Consider the following 19,462-nt stretch of genomic DNA (forward strand, 5'->3'; position numbering starts at 1 on the left):
AAAATGATGCTTCCAGAAAGCCCAGAGGAAATGTTCTCCTCACCCTTACCTCATTGCTGATTCTGCTTCTGACAAGAATTATTGATAATGCAGCAATTTTTCCTATTTCCTTGATTCTAGTAAGTCCTCCCGCAATGTTTTTGAGTATCAACTTCTGGGAAACACATTCAAAAATGTGCAGTACAGTCACCCAAATTTCCATTCAGACAGGCCTGTTATCAAAATGAGGGTACAGGTACACGATTCTGTTGAAAATCATAGAGAAGATGTTATGTAACTTTTTGTTTCCAAAACAGGAATTCAGATAGAAATTATATAACGTAATACACTGTAATCTCTTCTTGTAATTGTCATTGAAGATTCAAACTATTTTCAGCAAAGAGCATCTGTGACTTATTTGGAGTCAATAATAAAATCAGTAGTAATTCCAGAAAGGCCTGGTCTGCTTCATCAAATATCAGTCTTCAACCAACACGCAAGCATGGGAAAAAAAACAAAACTTAAAAATCCTTAAAATTCCCAGTCTTAAAACTATTTTGGTCATTTAATAGTGTGGTTCATTGTTGTCTTATATTTTCAGTTTACAGTACACGCTGTCAAAAAAGTTAAGCCCTTTTCTGCAGTTAAAGCCATGAGTTTTGAAAAAAACAAAACATTAAGGTACTGCGCCCTGTTTTCAGTCCACTCTGTTGTTCAAATTTGATTCCTAACTTTTGTTTGGCTTTTTATTTTAATGTTGTGTTCTCAAAATGTTGAGGAAGATGCACAGACTACGAAAAGATACCCACAGACAGGATACTTTTTTGTCTTACTTTAAGCCACCTGCGGCTTTTTTGCTTTTGTGTTGCAAAGGTTGATGTTCTGGCAGACATTTTGCACCCAGCACCTGAGCCTGAAGTTTCTCCAGAAGACACCAAGGATTCAGAAGAAACACCAAAACAGGCACTGCCAGAAGAAATCGAGGTGCTTCGACTGCCCGAATACCTAAACCGATTCAAGGTATGCAGTTTCCTTCCACTTCTGGGTTTGGTTTGGTTTGTTTTTCCTGAGGAAATAAGGTTCCATTGCTCCCCCACTAGCAATGACACAAGGTTCTTAGATATTGACACTGAACTACATTCTTACTGTTTCAGACAGGAATTTGTCTTGAGAAAATCATGTTCAGTGTCATGTTCATATTTGCCTGATTGCTGAGAAGCTGTTTTTGCTTTTCATGAATCTGCCATGATAAGTGAAACTCCTAATAACTAAAATGAAATGTCACTCCTGGCCACTTGTCCTTTGCATCTTCTCTACCTTATTCAGGTGCATGCTCTTGCTCACATCTTGTGAGGCTGGAATGGTTTTAACAAAAAAATCACTTCTATATGTAGATGCCTGAATATCAGTTGGAAATTTTCCCCAGTATTCTGATTTCATATATAAAAGATATAGAAAGTGTGTATCCCAGCATCATACTTATTCTTTTTGGATTTCTCATCATCTCAGAAGGTTTTAGATTTATTAGCTTCCCTCCTTCTTTGATTGGTTATTGAATGATGTCTTTATATAAGTGGTTACATAGGGCTGATACATCTTAATGGTTAGAATGATGGACTACACCTGTTAGATGAAGACCATGTTTGAAGTTCACTGTTAGCTAGGAGACCTCAGAAAATGATATCTCAGTCCAATTTATCTCATACAGTGGTTGTTACAGACTTCTCTTCAATATACTGTCACCTACTGAAGGAAAGACCAGATATAATCTAACCAGTACATTTTGATTCAGGGCTCCTTTTGAGGGCTCAGTTGAAGTCTGAATATGCAGAAGTCTAAATATGCAGAAGTCACCAGGGTTGAGAAAGGATGCTAAAATATTGAATGCTTCATCAGTGGCCTAAAAATATGTTGAACTACTGTATGTCAGAATTATTTTTAGTCTAGTCAAGGTGCCTTGTTGTATGAAGACTTACAAGTCTTAACAAAAACTGAGAAGAAAGTGTTTGATGGTCACCTTGCCAGTCTCATCATTAGGAGATTAAACTAAATCGAAAGAGGGAGGGTGGCAAAAATCCAGGACTAAATATGCATCCAAAGATTGGAGCCAAGAAAGCAGAACAAAAAGGAGAAGCAGATTACGATGACTTTTATACAATACTAAAACAGAAGTGCCAGTAGATCATACTCAGAACTCAGATATTTCTGCACTAATGCACAAAGTATGTGAAATAAATAGGGAGAACTAGAGATCCTAATTCAGGAAAATAAAGACAAATATAATGTGATGGGTATTACTGAAACATGTTGGGGTGGTACTCATGATTGAAACACAGCAATGGAAGGCTACAGTTTATTCAAAAAGAACAGACCCAAGAGAAAGGATACGGGACATTACATTGTACGTAAAGGAAAAATATACTTGAACAGAAATTCAGCAGAGCATGAAATCCTGTTGAAAGTATCTGGGAATAATAATGAGAGGAGAAAAAATGATACCATTTTGGGAGTTTATTATAGACCACCAGGGCGGGCAGGAGAAACAAATGAGGCCTTTCTGCATCCGGTGACCAGTTTTTCAAAGATGTATGCAATAGTGATAATGGGTGGTTTTCAATTATCCTGATAATCTGCTGGGAATCTAACTTTGCCAAGAGTCAGAGGTCCAAATAATTCTTGTCCTCCCTCACTGAGAACTTCATTAGTCAGAAAGTGGAAGAAAGAACTGGAAAATTCTACAGAATGGTATACTGAAGGTGCAGTCTCAAACAGTCCCCACAAGAAAGAAAAATAGGAATGATCTAAAGAGGTCAACATGAGTACATGCAGAATTCTCTAAAATGCTAAAAGAAAAAAAGGGAAATGGAAGTGGGGGACATACCTGAAGAAGAATGCAAGGTGGTCTCCAAAACTATAGGAACTCTGTTTGAAAAGCTAAAGTTCAGAATGAGCTAATGCTTGCAGGAGATATGAAAAATAAGTGTTAAGAGTTAACTCCTTAACTCCTGTTTTGGTGTCTGTCTTCTCTCAGAAGGGAAATGGAGCCTTAGGTGGTCATCATTATGCCACCAGAAGAATGAGGGAACTGCAGCTTAAGATAAGCAAGGAGGGGCCAAAAGAGAAATAAACTAAATTTAAAAAATTCAAGTCTCTAGGGCCAGATAGATTAGTGAGGATACTAAGCAGAGGTAATTGCACAACATTTGAGAACTCCTGGAGGACTGGTAAAATTCAAGAAGCAGGGAGCAGAGCAAATGTCATCCTCATCTTCCAAAAGAGAACGTACAAGAGGCACGACATCAGAGCTCTCTATCCAGAAGACTGCAATGCTAGGAAAAGCTAAGATACTGTGCAGAACCCTCAAACATATGTGTCTTTCTCAATCTTGGGTCTTCTACCTGAGGACAGAGAGCTCTGATGTCGTTCCCACTCTCCCAGCTTAGGAGTCACAGCCCTGAGTGCTCCTACCACCACTAGGACCACTTTGGCCTTTACTTTCCATGTCTTCTCTAGTTCCTCCTTCAGCCCCTGGTACTTCTCCAGCTTCTCATACCCCTTCTTTCTGATGTTGATGTCACTTGCCATTGCGACATCTATCTGGTCCTTGTCTATTACCACGATGTGTGGTTGATTGGCCAGGACCTGCCTGTCTGTCTGGATCTGAAAGTCCCACAGGATCTTAGCTCTGTTATTCTCCACAACCTTCTGTGGAATCTCCCATCTGGACTTGGGAGGGTCTAGCCCATACACTGTGCAGATGTTCCTATACACAATGCCAGCTACTCGGTTGTGCTGTTCAGTGCATGCTGTTTCTGCCTGCATCTTACACCCTGCCATTATGTGTTGGACTGTCTCTGAGGCCTCTCTGCACAGTCTGCACCTTGGGTCCTGTCTAATGTGGTAGGCCCCTGCTATGATCAGTGCCTCAGTGCTGTCTTTAGTCCAGCCCTTTCCAGCCACTGCTAGGCTTTCCCAGTGTCAGCCACCTCAGCTATCTGTTGGTGGTACATCCCATGCAGGGTCTTGTCTTGCCTTGGCACTTCCTCTGCTTGAACTTCTTCCTGTGTCTGCTGCTGTCTCAGGCATTCTCTCAACAGATCATCTTTGGGTGCCATCTTACTGATGTACTCCTGAATGCTCTTGGTTTTGTCCAGGACAGTAAAGGATGGAGAAGCTGAAGCATTCCAAATATTGTTGGACTATAAATCCTATCATTCCAGTCCATTGGTTATTCATCTAAATTAATGAGAGTTGAATGCCAATTATATTTTGGTGATTCAGCTATTATCTTGAGCTCCTTGGCAGGATAAAAGTTTCATTTTTTAAATGAGTGATAGATTTGATTAATGATTAGTAATACATGTCTACACAGAATTAAGAGCCCTTGATTCAGTAGGCTGTGGTCTAAGAAATTTAAAAGACTGGTTCACTGTGGGCCTTATTTAACCTTATTAAAGTCAATGCCAACTAATCCTTAGGTTTCTAAATTATATTAGTTCATTCACTGTAAGTTTGCTTTTTTGAAAAAAACATAGAACTTAAAAACTGCTGGTGTTCATCTTTCTAAGACAGTTTTCTTCTCATTCTCTGGGATGCTTCTCTGTTAGGACAATGAATTTGCCTTCTGCCCAATGAATGTCAAGCTGTCCTATAAAACGTCCCTAACCACAAACGGCCTTCCATCTTAAAGCATTTAAATGAATTATTTTTTTATGATTCATCACTGGAGTGTGTTGCGAGAAATACTGCACCATCTATCTGAGTGGAACTCTGATGGTAGACTGTCCTGTCTGGCCAAAGATCCTGCTTCCAGCCCACCCTTACATACCCCCAGAAGCAGAATGAAGGCATTTTCATCCGCTGTTTACACTGAGCTGAACATAACAACAGGAACACCATTAGAAAAAGGCCATATAGGAATGTACTGCACAATAGCATGAAAGCTCGTGGGATCTATTCACTATGCAATTAGTAGTTAAATTATTCCCATCTGTTGACAGGAAGGTTAGCTGAAGCAACTTGGGGTAAGTCTTTGCGTCAGCAGTGTGCCAGAGGGTGGGGATAGAGAACTCTAAAGCAAGCCATTTATCATTTATTAGGGTAATGAGATTTTATTAATGAAGTTTTTTCAGTGCTTTTATAAGCTCAGCCTACTCCAACACTTAGCTGAACTAAAAATTGATCAATTTTGTCTCTGCTTTGTTATTGCTAAATAATATATTTTTGACAAAAATCTAGCTCATCTATTTTATTTATTTACTTATTTATTGGATTTATAAGGCTGCCCAAATCAAGCAATGTGACTCTGGACAGCTTACAGCAAAAAACAAAGAGCAAACCAATAAATAAATAAATAAATAACCACGAAACATTAAAAAATCTACCCAATATCTGAAATATAAAACATGGCATGGTTTTGTTTGGTTTTTCCTTTTGGGAAAGGCTGAATGCTCATTTACTGCGGCCAGGGCACTTTTCCAAGAATAAATATGAATCAGTTGTAATATGCCTACTTGTAGAATGTCAGATTCCAGTTCCAAAGGAAAGAAAGATTATGTGGGCCAGATTCATCCATCACTGATGTAGTGCAACTGACTGATTAGCTATTCCTTTCCTTTCCTTTCTCTCTTTCTTGCCGACCATGACAGGAGCTGAATTCTAAACTCCGCTCACTTGGCAAGGTGGAATCTATGAGACTGTTAACCCTGACCACCCAGCTTGTTGAGGAGAAGCTACCAGCATCTGAAGAGGAAGACATTGCAAAATATAAACAGAAACTTAAGGAGTGGGAGAAGGAGCAAACAATGCTGACTGAAAGGGAGAAAGAGATGAAAGAAAAAGCCAAGGAAATGATGGAAGCCCGAAGAAAAGCACATGCGACTACATGATGCTGCTGCTTATAGATTTCCATTATGTCTTAGATTGTCTTGCAATAAATGGAGTCTCATCCAGGCTAGTACCTTATTGCAACACAGTCTTGACTGTACACAGATTAAATCTTTACACATCCAGGTTATATGTTGTGTTCCCCCTGCACCTTGTTTGAAATCTATCATTATTACTGTTCTTCTGAAAGTATCTTTTACCTCTGTTGTTTCTGAGAGCAAAGGTCTGTCAATTAATTGAATGATTCCTCTTAAAACGATGCTTGGGTGAGACAGTACATTTAGAAGCACTGTTGTCGTCGTCAGCATACGCTGTTTTTCATGATAGTGACTGACAAGAGTTGCTGGTTTAGAAATCAGAGAAAATAATAAATAAATGTAATTTGAATATGTACATATATTCATGCGTATTCCATTATTTCTATATCAGAACATGGTTTCCCAACCTTTCCAACTTAAGTTCAGAGAATCAGAAATAATCTATTCTCCCCTGATCTGTAAATGGTATTAATCTGGATCAGCTTTTCTCAACCCTTGAAATATGTCAGACTCCAATTCCTGTTACCACAGCGAATGTGACTGGGAGAAGCTGATGAGGACTCTGCTTAGGAAGGCACTGTACACTCTTATAATATAATACAGTAAGATCTCAATAAAATAGGTCTGCTCATTTTGTATGTCAATCTTCCTCCCAAAGTTGAAATTTAAATGTAAAACTAAAAATGCCATTAGGAACTAATACATCTGGAAGAGTGCAATAAAATTAGTTCCTGATCACTGATTAATTGTTTTATATTTGTTTTTAATTGGCATTGTGTATTTTGCTTTGTATACCTCTGTGTACTGGGTTATTGTATCCCACCAAGGCTAACATTGTTCAAGTTGGGCAGCTATATTAATGCTTTAAATATAATATAATACAGGTAGCCCTTGGCTTATGTCCATTCATTAAGCAGCCAGTCAAATTTGCAGTGGCACTGAACGAGTGGTACTTATGACCAGTCCTTGGAGTTCTGGCTGTCACAGTGTCCCTGCAGTCACGTGATCATGATTTGTGAATTTCCCTGCCAGCTTCACACAAGCAAAGTCAATGGGGAAGCCAGCAGGAAGTTGGTAATCACAGTCAGGTGAGGTCCTTGCTTTACGTCCTGCACAGTCCTTGCTTTACAACAGCAACTGGGACTGCCAGAACTGCCGTTGCTAAGTGGCGCGGTCACATGACATGCTTTATGACTCTGTTGCTTAGCAATGGTAATTCCTGTCCCAATTGCCATTGTTAACTGAGGACTACCTGTATATTACATTACATTATGCCAGGCAAGCTTCCTTGGGAAACATTCCAGAGCCAGGAGGCCACCACGGAGAAACCCCTTTCTTGCTGCTACTTTCTAAGAATGACAGAAACACTTGAAGTTGTGCATATGATCTTAATTAAAGACCAGCTGGGACAGGAACATTTGGGAGGAGTCGTTCCATCAGATACTGAGATCTATCTTATACCGATATGTGGACTGAACCATAGTAACTATTGATGGGAATTGCCCCCCATCATTCTAGTTTTGTTGGAATTTCAACTTTATCCTTTGCTGCAGTTTTGGTTTCTTTCTATCTTTTCTGTTTTACAGAGTCCTGTTTTCTGTAGGACCACCTACAGAATTTTCCTTTGCTGTCTTTTATTCAGAAAATGTCACAAATGAGCTGCTTCGGCCTCTCCAAACTTTCATCTGGCTTTCCTCATTCTAGATTTTCTAGAAATCTCTCTTTTCTATCCATTTCCTTCTCTGGTTTTCCTTTTCTTTCTCCCTCTGTTTCCTGTCTGAGTCAAATGATTAGGCAAGAATGCTAAAAAGTGTGCTTTAATCCAGTGAAGAAGAGCCAGTTTGGGGTAGTGGTTAAGGCACCAGGCTAGAAACTGGGAGACTGTGAGTTCTAGTCCTGCCTTAGGCATGAAGCCAGCTGGGTGACCTTGGGCCAGTCTCTCTCTCAGCTCTAGGAAGGAGGCAGTGGCAAGAAACCACTTCTGAAAATCTTGCCAAGAAATCGCAGGGATTAGTCCAGGCAGTCTCCAGGAATCAACACTGACTTGAAAGTATGCGTGTATGTGGGTGTGTATATGTGTGTGCATAAACAAAAGGCACTCATGAGGATGATGTGCTCCATAAACTGAAAATTCAACTTACCATTTGTCTGCTTATAACAGAGTGAGAATTTGTGGGTGCCGCATCATTTGTCAAGCAGGCTCTTCCTTTTGAGATGCACATATTTTTTTACCTAAAGGAAAAGCCACATCATTTATGATCAGTGACCACTTTGTTTTGCTGTTTTGGTCTTCAGCAGGATTTCCAGCAGTTGTTATGGGTTGCATAAGTGCTAGTTGCCATAAAGCTCCAACTTCTGTGAGGAGGGTCCTAATTGCGTCTCACGTTAGCTGATCTTAACTCTCTCTGCTGTTAAAGAGCAGTGCATATGTTTTTCATGTCAGGTTAATAAACAAGCAGAACTGTCAGTAAGATTTGCCACTGTTGTCCTGCAGACCTTAGGACCAGTCCTTACAGTACCAGATTCCAGAATATAATTCCTATTTTAATTCTACATGTATAAATAGTTTTATGTTTACGCAGTGTTTTGTGGTCTAAAATCTGCATTAGAAACAAATGTGGCACTAATTTTGATGGTATGTGCAGTTATGTCCAATGGATTAACTCCCATTTAATGGATTAAATGTATATAGGATTGCCATCTGAAATTAATTCTTGGTTCCCTTTTTAAATAATGTAAGCTTATTCTATGAATAATGTTTTCATTCATGAACTGCAGATATAAAGAGCATATAGTAGAATGAATATCTTATCTGGGCAATATATCCTGTACTTACTGTATTTTGCATATGTTACCAGACTATTTTAGAAGGTAGCATGAAAACACATTTTTACATATACCTGCAGCATTCTGTCTTCAAAGCAAGCCTTTTGCTTCAACTTTGCATGTCTAGTTACACATTCAGAAGATGTAAGATAATCATTTAATTTTTTCTTAATTTGATATGTAGATTGTTGATTCCAATTCACAGTATACATAAATACTTTAATGAATAGGAAAGCATATACACTTTCACTCCATTAAAGAAATCCACTGTCTATATTCACAAGAAGGAAATTAATGATTTCCTTTGGTCTCAGATCACGGTTAGGGTTTGGCTGTTCCAGAATCGGGATAACACTTTTATAGCTGGTAAATGAACATTAGTAAGCCTGTTCATATATAAATAGTGTACAGCGCCAAGATCCAGTCTCTGGACTATAGCTGATAAGAGTGCTATAGTATTTACTGCATACTGGCTTTTCTCTTGTGTGCATGGTAAATCATTAGCCCTTGTTCTCTGAACTGTTGCCCAAGATTGCACAACTAATGCCTCTTCAGTTTTGAGGATCCCTTGCTTCAGCACCCAATTTCAAGAAAAGTGAGCTAGTCAGCTGGAGATGTAACTCCAATGTGGTTAGTGGTTAAAATGTTGGATTAAGATTGAGGAGATTGATGTTCAAGCCTATCCCCACTGGGAGACTTTGGGTCATTCATCCTCTCACAAGCTTCCTAGGGCTGCCATTGGGTTAAGATGAAGATTCCAAGAGAAAAGGTGGGATATAAAATTAATAAACTTCAGTCAATCAGAAATGGCTTTCCTATGTGATAGGATATTATTCTATTTGCAAGGAGGTTTAAGCAGAAGTGAATGTTTTGCTAGAAGAACCTAGTGGCTTTTCAGAAGACCTTCCTTAAATATAAGTCTTTGAATTGAAATTGAACATACCTGTACAATGTCAGGTACTGTTGTTTGAACCTACAGGAAAAAATCCTTAAAATATATGGGTTTTGCCACTTTTTAAAAAAATGTGTTAAAATCTGAAGGATCTTGTGCCTTATGTAACCCAAAAACCAGAATCAAGGAATTAGTTCTTCCCATATAGATTATTAATCAAACTTTGGAAGATACTTTTCAACCCTAGTTGAAATGCAAACTTGCTATAATGTAAACTGTTTCTTCACTGCCAAACTGAAATGCAACAACCCCAAGGTGAGAATCTAGTTAACTTTAGTAAGCAGATTTATGACCAAATATCCCATTTTCCTGACAACATATTGAAAGGCTGTGTTGGCAAGCAGCAGTATTTTCCAGCTGATCTTCTGCCAACCAGAATTGGGGAAAGATCCAGCTTGCAACTGATAAATGTAAATCTTCACCTTGCCAAATGTATGATTTGATTGGGAGATAGCAATTGGATCAGCTAAACCTAAGGATTCTGCAGTCATGTTCATGACTGTGGCAAACCTGCCAAACAGTCACAATGAAAATAAAACCCTTCATGTGGTCATTTGAAACAGCTAGCATAGAATTTAGCTTGGCAAGTGTTGTCATAATTGTTCATTCATTTTAGTATGATTTTCCCATAGGTTCTGCAGATTCTGACAAAGTGAATACAAATTGCTAACAATATATCTTGTTAATGGTGGAATCTTTAATAGCCAGGATTTTAATCATATCAGGGTTTCATTGCTAAAGCAGTAAGTTTTTCAAGAGGTCAAGTTGGTGGGAATTAATAATACGTGGAGTCCTTGGGGTTCTCTGAGCTGGGTTGTATTCTTGCAGACGTTTCATTACCCGTTTTCTTGGATACATTTCATTATTGATAATACCATTTCACTGAGAACTTTAAATTCTAGTAGTTTAACTCCAACTTAAAAGCAAGGTAAGCAGTGGCTTTCCAGCTGTTTCCAAGTATTTAGTCAGTCAACCTGGCCAATAGAAAGAGGTGCTGGGGAGTTGTAGTTTGGCAAAAGCTGGACAGCTAGAACTGAAGGACTACAACTGTGAATTCAGTGCTTCACAAACTACCCATTGCCACAGAAAAGTTTGAGGGCATATCTGTTCATGGAAAATTATGCACAGTGATTTGTTCTTATTTATTCTAGAATAGTTCCATTAAATAGTTCCATTTAATTGTGTGGTTGTGATTTTTTTAGATGGAAATTGCATCTCTAATATACAAATGAAACAAAACAAACCCCAACAACACTTGAACTATTTTAATTTTTTATTGTGGAACTGAGCTTATTTCCTTTACATCAAATATCCTCAACGGAAGAGGGGATATTGCACACAAATATCATAAAAGCACTACATATTACTTTCACTGGAAACTAATTTTCTACTTTAGATATGACTTGATAGGATAGAGGTGATGAAGGATTATAAGACATAAAACCATACACAGCTGCAGACTGACACAAACAAGACCATTCAGAACAAGAGAGAGGAGTGTGAGGTGCTTCTCAGCCATGACAAGACTTTCTCTCCATGGTTTGGAAGAATCAAATGGCTGCAGGCCATCCTGTGAAAGCATCCTGGACTTGTAGAACTGTGCTTTTCCTGGTGTGATCACAGCCCAGTCTTGTATGAACAGAACAGTCGCTCTGGGCAACTAGAGCTCCTAAGCTAATTTAGTGCAGAGAAACAATTCCCCCCCCAAATGTTCAAGGTTTTGATGCTGCTTTCTTATTTTGTTATTTTTATAAGATCACAATTTTTTTTGTTAAAAAAAGAAGCAAACATCCTTAACAAGGCAAGCAATGCAGTTTGCAAATGTATATAAATAATTAGATCAATTTTTGTGGTTTGCTCAACTATCAAGTGAACAAGGAGCACTTACAGTTTTTTGGTAAGTTTATATATAACATTTCCCCGTTATTAGTATTTCCAGACCACAAAAATTTCTATTTTCTCTGAGCTAGAACTTATAGTTATGTATGGAGAAAAAGGCTATGGCCATTGCCCCACTAGTGAGTGACTTAAGAATGTTTTCATACCATCCACTTATCATTGAAGTGATATGAAGTCTGTCCTCATTACTGTTACTTTTGGCACATCAATGATGGGATGATTCTAGAAGATGCTTGCTAGTGGAGAAATGACCGGTGATGTAGGAAATACAGAATTAACTCCTTGAAGCTGGGAGTTCTTGGAATGTTTTCCTTAACCAAGAGCCTTCTCAGTTCTGTGTTGCAAGGTTCCTAAACTGCTTAATAAATCTATTGAAGACAGCTAAATATATTTGTATACACATTTGGATTCATTCACCACTGTATGTGAAGTTAAACACAAATCATGAAGAATGGAAGATTAATTTAAAAGGTAGTAGTTGCAGAAATTAGACCCACCATAGGAAAATGTAAAGGCATGCAAAAGATCTGTTTTAAGTTTGAACATGAGCTCAACTAAACTGCTGTCACTGAATTTTATTCAGTGGAAAAGTACTATCATAAAAGCCACAATGAGGGGAACATTATCAATGGTAACATTTTCTAGAATGCAGGTAGCACTCTAATTTTGATTCATTAATTAATCAATATTGAACCATGCTTCTAGTAATCTGTGCTGAGTAACAGAGCACAATGTCAATATTCATGGTACTTCTGATTGACTGTCACTATACTAACTGTGTAGGGCTGTGACTAACACAATTATTAGTTCCATTTATTTTGGTCTAGAGGAGCTTCCTAAAACAACAGTAACAGAAACCCAGAATTGAACGCCATTCAACTTCAGTCCTGATTGCCATTCAAAACACTATGCCTGCTTGTTCAAAAGACAATTGTTTATAAACTGTATAGCCTACTAATGTAGCCATATTCAGAAACACAAAAAAGAAAATATAGGCTTGGATCTAAAGGCACATCAACTCATGTGCGGGGCAAATGCCAATTTCATGCCCACTACATGTCCCTGTATTTTCAAAAGTATTCTTAAAATTTTCCCCAACTCTCAGGAGCAAGTTGTCAGGAAACAGAGGGCTTGAAATGGGGTTGTAATGCTAGAATCAGTGATGCTCTTTTTGTAAAATGAGACCTTTGAGCAAAGGCATATGAACAGGTTCCCCCCCACCCCGCCCAACCTGGTGGCCCCCAGAGTTATTGGACTATAAATCCTCAAATTTTGCAATCAGCATGCTGGCTGAGAATGCTGGAAATTGTAACCCACTCCTTTGGACAGCAGTAAGCTGGGGAGGGCTGCCATAAGAGAACATATATTCCCATAAAAACCAAGGTTTGCTGAATTAAAGATTAAAGTTAGGTCCTTCAACAATTTGGAGGTATAAAGAAAAGAGGGGAAGTTGACACACGAAACCAATCTGATTATATTTCTGATTCTACAATAAAATAATTACAAGAGAATCATTAATGTGCTTAAAGTGAAGGAGTGTCAAGACCAAATTTGAACCCCATTAAGGTGGCAATCCTATATATGTTTATTGGGAAGAAGTCCTATTGCACACAACAGAATTTCTGAGATGACATACGGAATTATCTGTCATGCTGATTTCAGACAATTGCTACAATGGGCCTATTGCTGTACATGTCTTTGCTAGGTTGCTACCTTTTGGAGACCAATTTCCCTTTTGCACATTTAAATATATACTTAATATTGCTTGTTGAGCACAAACTAAAAAAAAAAATTGATATAGAAGTGCCAACCTCTATGATCTAATCAGTTTTCTTCTCATTGCTTGCAATTTTTTTTTTTTGGCAAGAAGAAAATTAAACATATTCCTGCTGTGTAAATCCTTTAAATTCTGCTTAACAACAACAGAGTGGGGAAAAAAGTCATAAAACTAATTCATTGTGAAACAATGGTTAATAAATGGAATATTGCATTGTAACTGGGCAGAGCTGATTGCAATCCCTTGGGCACCCACTCAGAATAAGTCCTCTAAGTCAAACTTCCCAAACTAAGGAACTCTCCAGATGAATTTCTCCAGAATTCCTCAGCCAGCATGGCCACTGCTAAGAAGCCCACATAACTTCAAGGTGGCCAACTTGGAAAAGTAAGACAGTCATTATGTTAATGTGGTAGAATAACAGCTTTGCCCAGTAAACTCTTACATTTTAACCCACTGTCAGTACTATTGGCCTGGCTCATCCAATGTGGATGAACATATGGTTAGGACTGTATCACATTAGTGATGCTATAGAACTGTATTAGAAATATCAGCTGTTGGGCTAAGAAAGGGGATGAGGTATGGGAGAATAACATTCAGGAGTATATCAAAACTTGTAGTTATTTCTGTTTAATGCGTACTAGGACAATATTTTCCCACTTGCTCTTCATAATAAGTCTGGTTATAAATTAAGTGAAAGGACTCTGCTGTGATGTAAGCCCATCTTAATGATTAAAATGTCAGTACTAAAAATAAACACAGCATCGCAATTATCAGCTCAGCTATTCTGCTTCTTTCAAAAATACACTTTCCCCTTGCTTTTCATTCCACAATCATACCAATTTTTGTTTAAGACTTTGGACCCAACCCATAGAGCTTCCATCTATGTTGTTCCAAGAAAAATAAAGAGCTACAAGAACAGAAGTGATTCTTGGATTAAGGTAAAATAATAAATAAAGTAGCATTGCTAGAGTTGTCAAACAAAAATAAAATATTAGAATTTTTAAATGCACAAAACATAAACAATATTTCACAGCATTAATTGGGCTACCCAGCCCAAATTAAAAAGGATCTAAAGTAGTATTAAAATATATAAAAATTAGCAGTGCAAATGCACATCTAGAAAATAAAACAAAAATAAACAATGTAATAATTAAAATAAATTATATAACACATAATAAACAAAATGCTGCAATTGTCCACGACTTAATGAAATCAGAGCCTTCTGAAAACATGATTGGCATAAAACAATGCAAATTCCTATTATGGAGAGAATGAGCTTATGCAAATTCTGTACAGAGCTGCAAAGTAAAACATTAGGGATAATGGAAATATCATTACAGGTAGTGATAACATGCACTCTGGTCATGAAAGTACTATACCAGCACAAGAAATATTATTATCAGGCCTCAGTTATCACATATTTTCTGGTTTTTCCAACTCTGTTTCCATCTGTCTTAATAATGAAATTGTAGGCTTCCTGGTAGAGGTGGTCTTGAACGTTAAAAAATAAACAAGTAAGTCTGCACTAGGCTAGGCACGTTTAATCTGTTTGGGTAAATGGAATAGTGGTACGTTTGGAAAGATGAGGGAAGAACCAGAGATCCTGCAACCCTAGCAGGTGCTGTGGTGGCAGGGAGAAAGTAGTGTGGTTGCGTGCTGTGTGGTGTGGTATGCCAGCAATCACCGCTCTGCTGCAGTTGCTGGAAGCTGAGGGGAGCAATGTGTGACCAGACAACCCAAACTCAGTCACACACACAGTTAATTCCTGTAATCTGCAGAAACTATGCATACCTGAATGAGTTTTGCATACTTGTTTTTCTGTGCTAGACTTGAAACGATGTGGAATATTAAATCCCATCTGATTGTAAGGAATCCTGATCAGCAGCTCTCCTTCCTGTAATTCTAGGAATTAGAACCTTTGAAGAACCTGGGGGTTGAGGTTCTCGCCAGTGGAAGTCTGTGACCAGGATTACATTTTGCACTTTTCTATGATCTCACAGAACCACAGTATATACCCTGTTCTGGTTTTACTTTGGGGAGGGATCCTTCAACTAATTCTACTTAAGACAGTGTAGGATAAAGGAATACCTAGGAAAAACTAAATCAAGATCTCTGCTGCCCAGCTAACGCTGGAGGGTTTGACAGGTGTCTCACAGGATTGCTTATAATGTCACCAAGGGCGGTTTGGTGCAACCCCCAGTCGTAAGCTGTGTTCATTGGTACTGTGAAATATTGCCACCACAAATGACTCCTTGGGCTGCATGAAGCCATGGGCTAGCCCCAAACCCAGGCTGCCTGTTTAAAAGAAAGCCAACTAACCTTCCAGTCCTTAGTTCTTTGATCACTAACACTAATATTGCTAGTGTGCTCTCCGCAAGATAATCCTTGGCAGTCAACTATGTTCAATAAATATGTTACTGCTTTATCATACTTCATTCTCACCAGAACTCAAAATAACACTATGCGTTGTCTTACAAAACTACTAAAAAATTTGCCCTCACCTGATTTTTTTTCTTTGCATTTTCCTGTAAACAAAACATGTTTAAAAATTCATCTATTAAAAGTTCGTGCAGAGCTAAAAAAATTCTTCTGTACATTTGTCCCCATATTCACTCTTAAATTAACAGTCAAAATAATGTAAGACAAAGGAAAGCTTCAAAGACTGTACAGATGTGCAGACAACCTTTTTGTAACATCCCATATGTTTTTGTTAAGTTTTGCATTTCTGGTACTGAACACCTTTTCTTTCATGCTTCCAGGAAGCAGGAAAAAAGAGAGAAAAAAAACTTTTCAAACAAGGTTTGCTGTTCAGGTGCACCAATGAAGTGTTCAACTTACATAAATAATTCATAGCACCAAGCTGTTTGACCAATCAGAGAGGTTTCCAAGAGCACACATGCACACGCATAGTTCTGTACTGGTGTAACTATAATCCTACACAGATGTTTTATAAACTTGCTATCTTGCATTAAAAAATAAGTGCATCAAGTATCTTTGTACATTCAAGTCACTTTCTAAGGCAAATTGTCTACCATAGGTACTCCCAACTGCTTTGGTATTTTGCTTCGGTAAACTTGTCGGTGACCTGGGTGTTTTAGCATGCAAGTTGGTCAAATTTGAAAGGACTCTGGATTTTCACTGGGAGCATGCCTTAGACCAATATGTCCGCATGTTAAACTGAATGGGGTTCAAACTACTTGCATATTTTGTCTAAGAGAATTATGTTACGTGACAATGAAACACTGAATGGGAAGTTGCCAACAGCAAGTCAGTGTTTCCAATGCAATGTTCCTTCAAAGCCACATTCTGTTTCACTTAAATTTTCTAGCTAAGATGTCGCTAAATTAAAAATGCCTACTTTGAAACAAACAGATCTTTCTTTCTATGGGATGCCAGACTGCAGGAGGTAAGTCACTGACTGCTTTGTAAGTAACGCAGAATTAATTTATTCTCCTCTACCCCACCCAACTCATGTTCCCTCTCCCCCCTCCTCTCTCTGTCCACCTTTTCCTCTGTTTCTTCCAAGGGCAAATGCCCCCAACCTGACAGAAGTCAGCAGTGTTTGCTAGTGCATGGTTTCCAAGTGTTCAATGAAAATGAACCTGGATCTGCAGGTTTTGCAGTAATTTGAACCCTATGGTGGGAATACTGTTATTTCCCTTAGCAATTAGCAAAGACTGAAAAAAAAAAATAGTGACTTGCATCACTCTGATACAGTATAGCATTTGGCAGGTATATATAGTTCAGCAGCTGAATTAGATGGATTATATTTTTAGAAAAAGTATTTTCAAATTGAAGAATTTCTGGAAACAAAGTTTAAAGTTGAAATGCATTGCTTTTTTTTTTTTTTTTTACAGTTCAATCTTGCATGCAGGGAAAGATTCATCTTGCATAACAACAGTGCTACTGCTTGCCAAAACCATGATGTTAAGATCCTGTTGTTTCTCGTGGGTCTCTTGATACCATTCCCTCATCACCTCTGAGTCATGGGTTGGAATTAAAGTCACCTGTCATACAAAGAGTACATTAGAGAAGAAATCACAAAAGGAAGGACAAATTCTAATCAGAAATCTCACTGCAGTACTGACCCCCTATGGATGTGCACATTTTGGAATGGAAAGTTGTTTTCTGGGGCATGGTTCAGTGATTTCTGGAAGTAAATCCAGAACATTACAGAGCAGTTACTTCTGAAAACTGCCAAATTCTGCCCCCCCCCACCCATGACATCATATGGATAGGGAACAGAGCATTCTGAAGTTCTCCAGAACATGCAGTTCTCAAATTGGGGAGTTTTGCAAACCCCTATGACTGCACTACCAACCAAATAGTACGTCTTAAATACCTGTGCACAATCTTACCCAATTTGGCATCCTCCAGATGTGTTGGAATTACAACCGTAACATTCTCAGACAATCCCAACACATCTGGAGAGTGCCCAGTTGGGAAAGCTTGATCATCTGAAGGAATAACTGGACATAGGAAGACAATTAGTTGTTATGGATTTTAAAAACCAGGGCAATACCCAAGGCACCACCATCCTTATTGTATCCAGAGAAACACTACTGAGAATATTGCAGATCTATTATTTATGTACTTGCTACATTTTTATACCACAATGTTCCACAGACACTCAAGCCATCTCCTTAGATAATTTTTTCATGTCAGAACTTTTCAAAATTTTAAACTGGTGTTAGGTAATTATTGCTACTATATTTTTGTGTAATTGAAAATTTTGTTAACCATTATTTTAGATGTGTGAAAGCCTCTTTTCTGTAATTGGATCCTGCTTGGGTACAGTACTTGAGGCACTGAAAAATACCTAGGGAGGCATGCAATTAAGTAGACTTTTAACATATATATATATTGTATTTATATTGTATTTTAATTCATGTTAGTCAACCAGAATCACATTGGTGAGATGGGTGGCCATATAAATAGATATAAATAAATAATAAACATGCTAAAAGTGCAAGCATTTTTAAGGTGAGCAACTTTTTGCATATGATCTTAGAAGTTAGCTTTAGATCATTAAGCAGTGCAAATGAATTAATTATGCACACACACACAAACAAAATTTGGTAAGATATAAATCAGTTTCTTCCATGTGAGAAAAGTAGCATACACATTATTCCTCCCTACTATGATGCCCTCTGTTATCTCCAAACAGCAGGTTTATATTTCAACACAGCTGGGGAAAGTACCAGGATGGAAAAGATCAACACAACTTATTTTTGCTTAACTCTCTAAAGAAGGTTCTTCTGCTTTAGTTATTTCTTTTTAATAAGACTACCTCTATACCTGAAAGATGATGTTGTATTGGCAGAGCTGTCCAAAAATAGTAGTGAGAAGGGAATTTAAAGCAAGACATTACCACTTTCAAGCTGTTCTGCACTTACATATAGCTATAGCCCCAATAGCTAACATTTCTCTAGCTAGTCTTATGTTCAGTCTCTGAACTGGGCTATCAAGAAGAAGTGGGTGAAGGGAAATTCAGAGCAAGTAGAGAACAGGAGATGGATATAGCAAATCCACTTATAACCTTCTTGAAATCACTGGATTGCCCTTCATATTATAGTGATTAGATGATGATTCACATTTCAGTGAGACCACTTCCATTCTGTATAGTCCTATTTTTTTCAGCTCCATTAATACCTTTATTTCCATTTAAAATATTTAGTTAACCAAGAAATCTTATTGGGATTTTCCTTCCTAAAGCCCTTCAAGCAACAAACTGGAAATTGAAGAGCAGTTTTTCCATTTCTTACAATGGGAGTGAATCCATCTAGATCCATTTTTAAACATTTGGAGTCATGGTGAAAAGTTAGGAGTGCTGAGGATCATTTGAATCTTCAGTGGTCCCATTCTGCTCCAAGCACCAACCCTTTCAAATCCTTCCCAATATCAGAGTTTTGGATGTGGAAAAACGGAATTAAAAAGCAATCAGGGAAGAAGAGAGATCCAATATTAGTTTTCACTCTTCATAGTCAGAATCCCACTTTGGGAAGTGGGGAAAAACAAAGATTCATTTTGCCCCAGGATCATATGTGCTGTATCAAAGATCATAGTACTGCACAAACAGCACATGTTTAATCAATTATAAATTAT

At 38.0% G+C, this 19,462-nt stretch overlaps 2 protein-coding genes across 2 annotated transcripts in view; one reads left to right on the forward strand and one right to left on the reverse strand.

Annotated features, from left to right (window-relative positions):
* The window catches only part of MRPS27 (mitochondrial ribosomal protein S27), a 57,045-nt gene extending 50,332 nt beyond the window's left edge, over positions 1-6,713 (forward strand). The window contains exons 10-11 of the mRNA XM_007422570.4: positions 853-999; positions 5,628-6,713. Of these exons, the coding sequence (XP_007422632.1) occupies positions 853-999; positions 5,628-5,867 (387 nt within the window). The 3' untranslated portion in view covers positions 5,868-6,713. The remainder of the gene's footprint in view (positions 1-852; positions 1,000-5,627) is intronic.
* A 4,237-nt stretch (positions 6,714-10,950) lies between these two features.
* MAP1B (microtubule associated protein 1B) overlaps positions 10,951-19,462 on the reverse strand; it is a 68,728-nt gene continuing 60,216 nt past the window's right edge. Inside the window, exon 7 of the mRNA XM_007422571.3 lies at positions 10,951-17,364. Coding sequence (XP_007422633.1) covers positions 17,209-17,364 — 156 coding nt within the window. The 3' untranslated portion in view covers positions 10,951-17,208. The remainder of the gene's footprint in view (positions 17,365-19,462) is intronic.

This window comes from Python bivittatus, unplaced genomic scaffold (assembly GCF_059951505.1).
Source record: "Python bivittatus isolate LINGU-HERP-01145 unplaced genomic scaffold, Pbiv_v1 ctg000850_np1212, whole genome shotgun sequence".
NCBI classification, from domain to species: Eukaryota; Metazoa; Chordata; class Lepidosauria; order Squamata; family Pythonidae; genus Python; species Python bivittatus.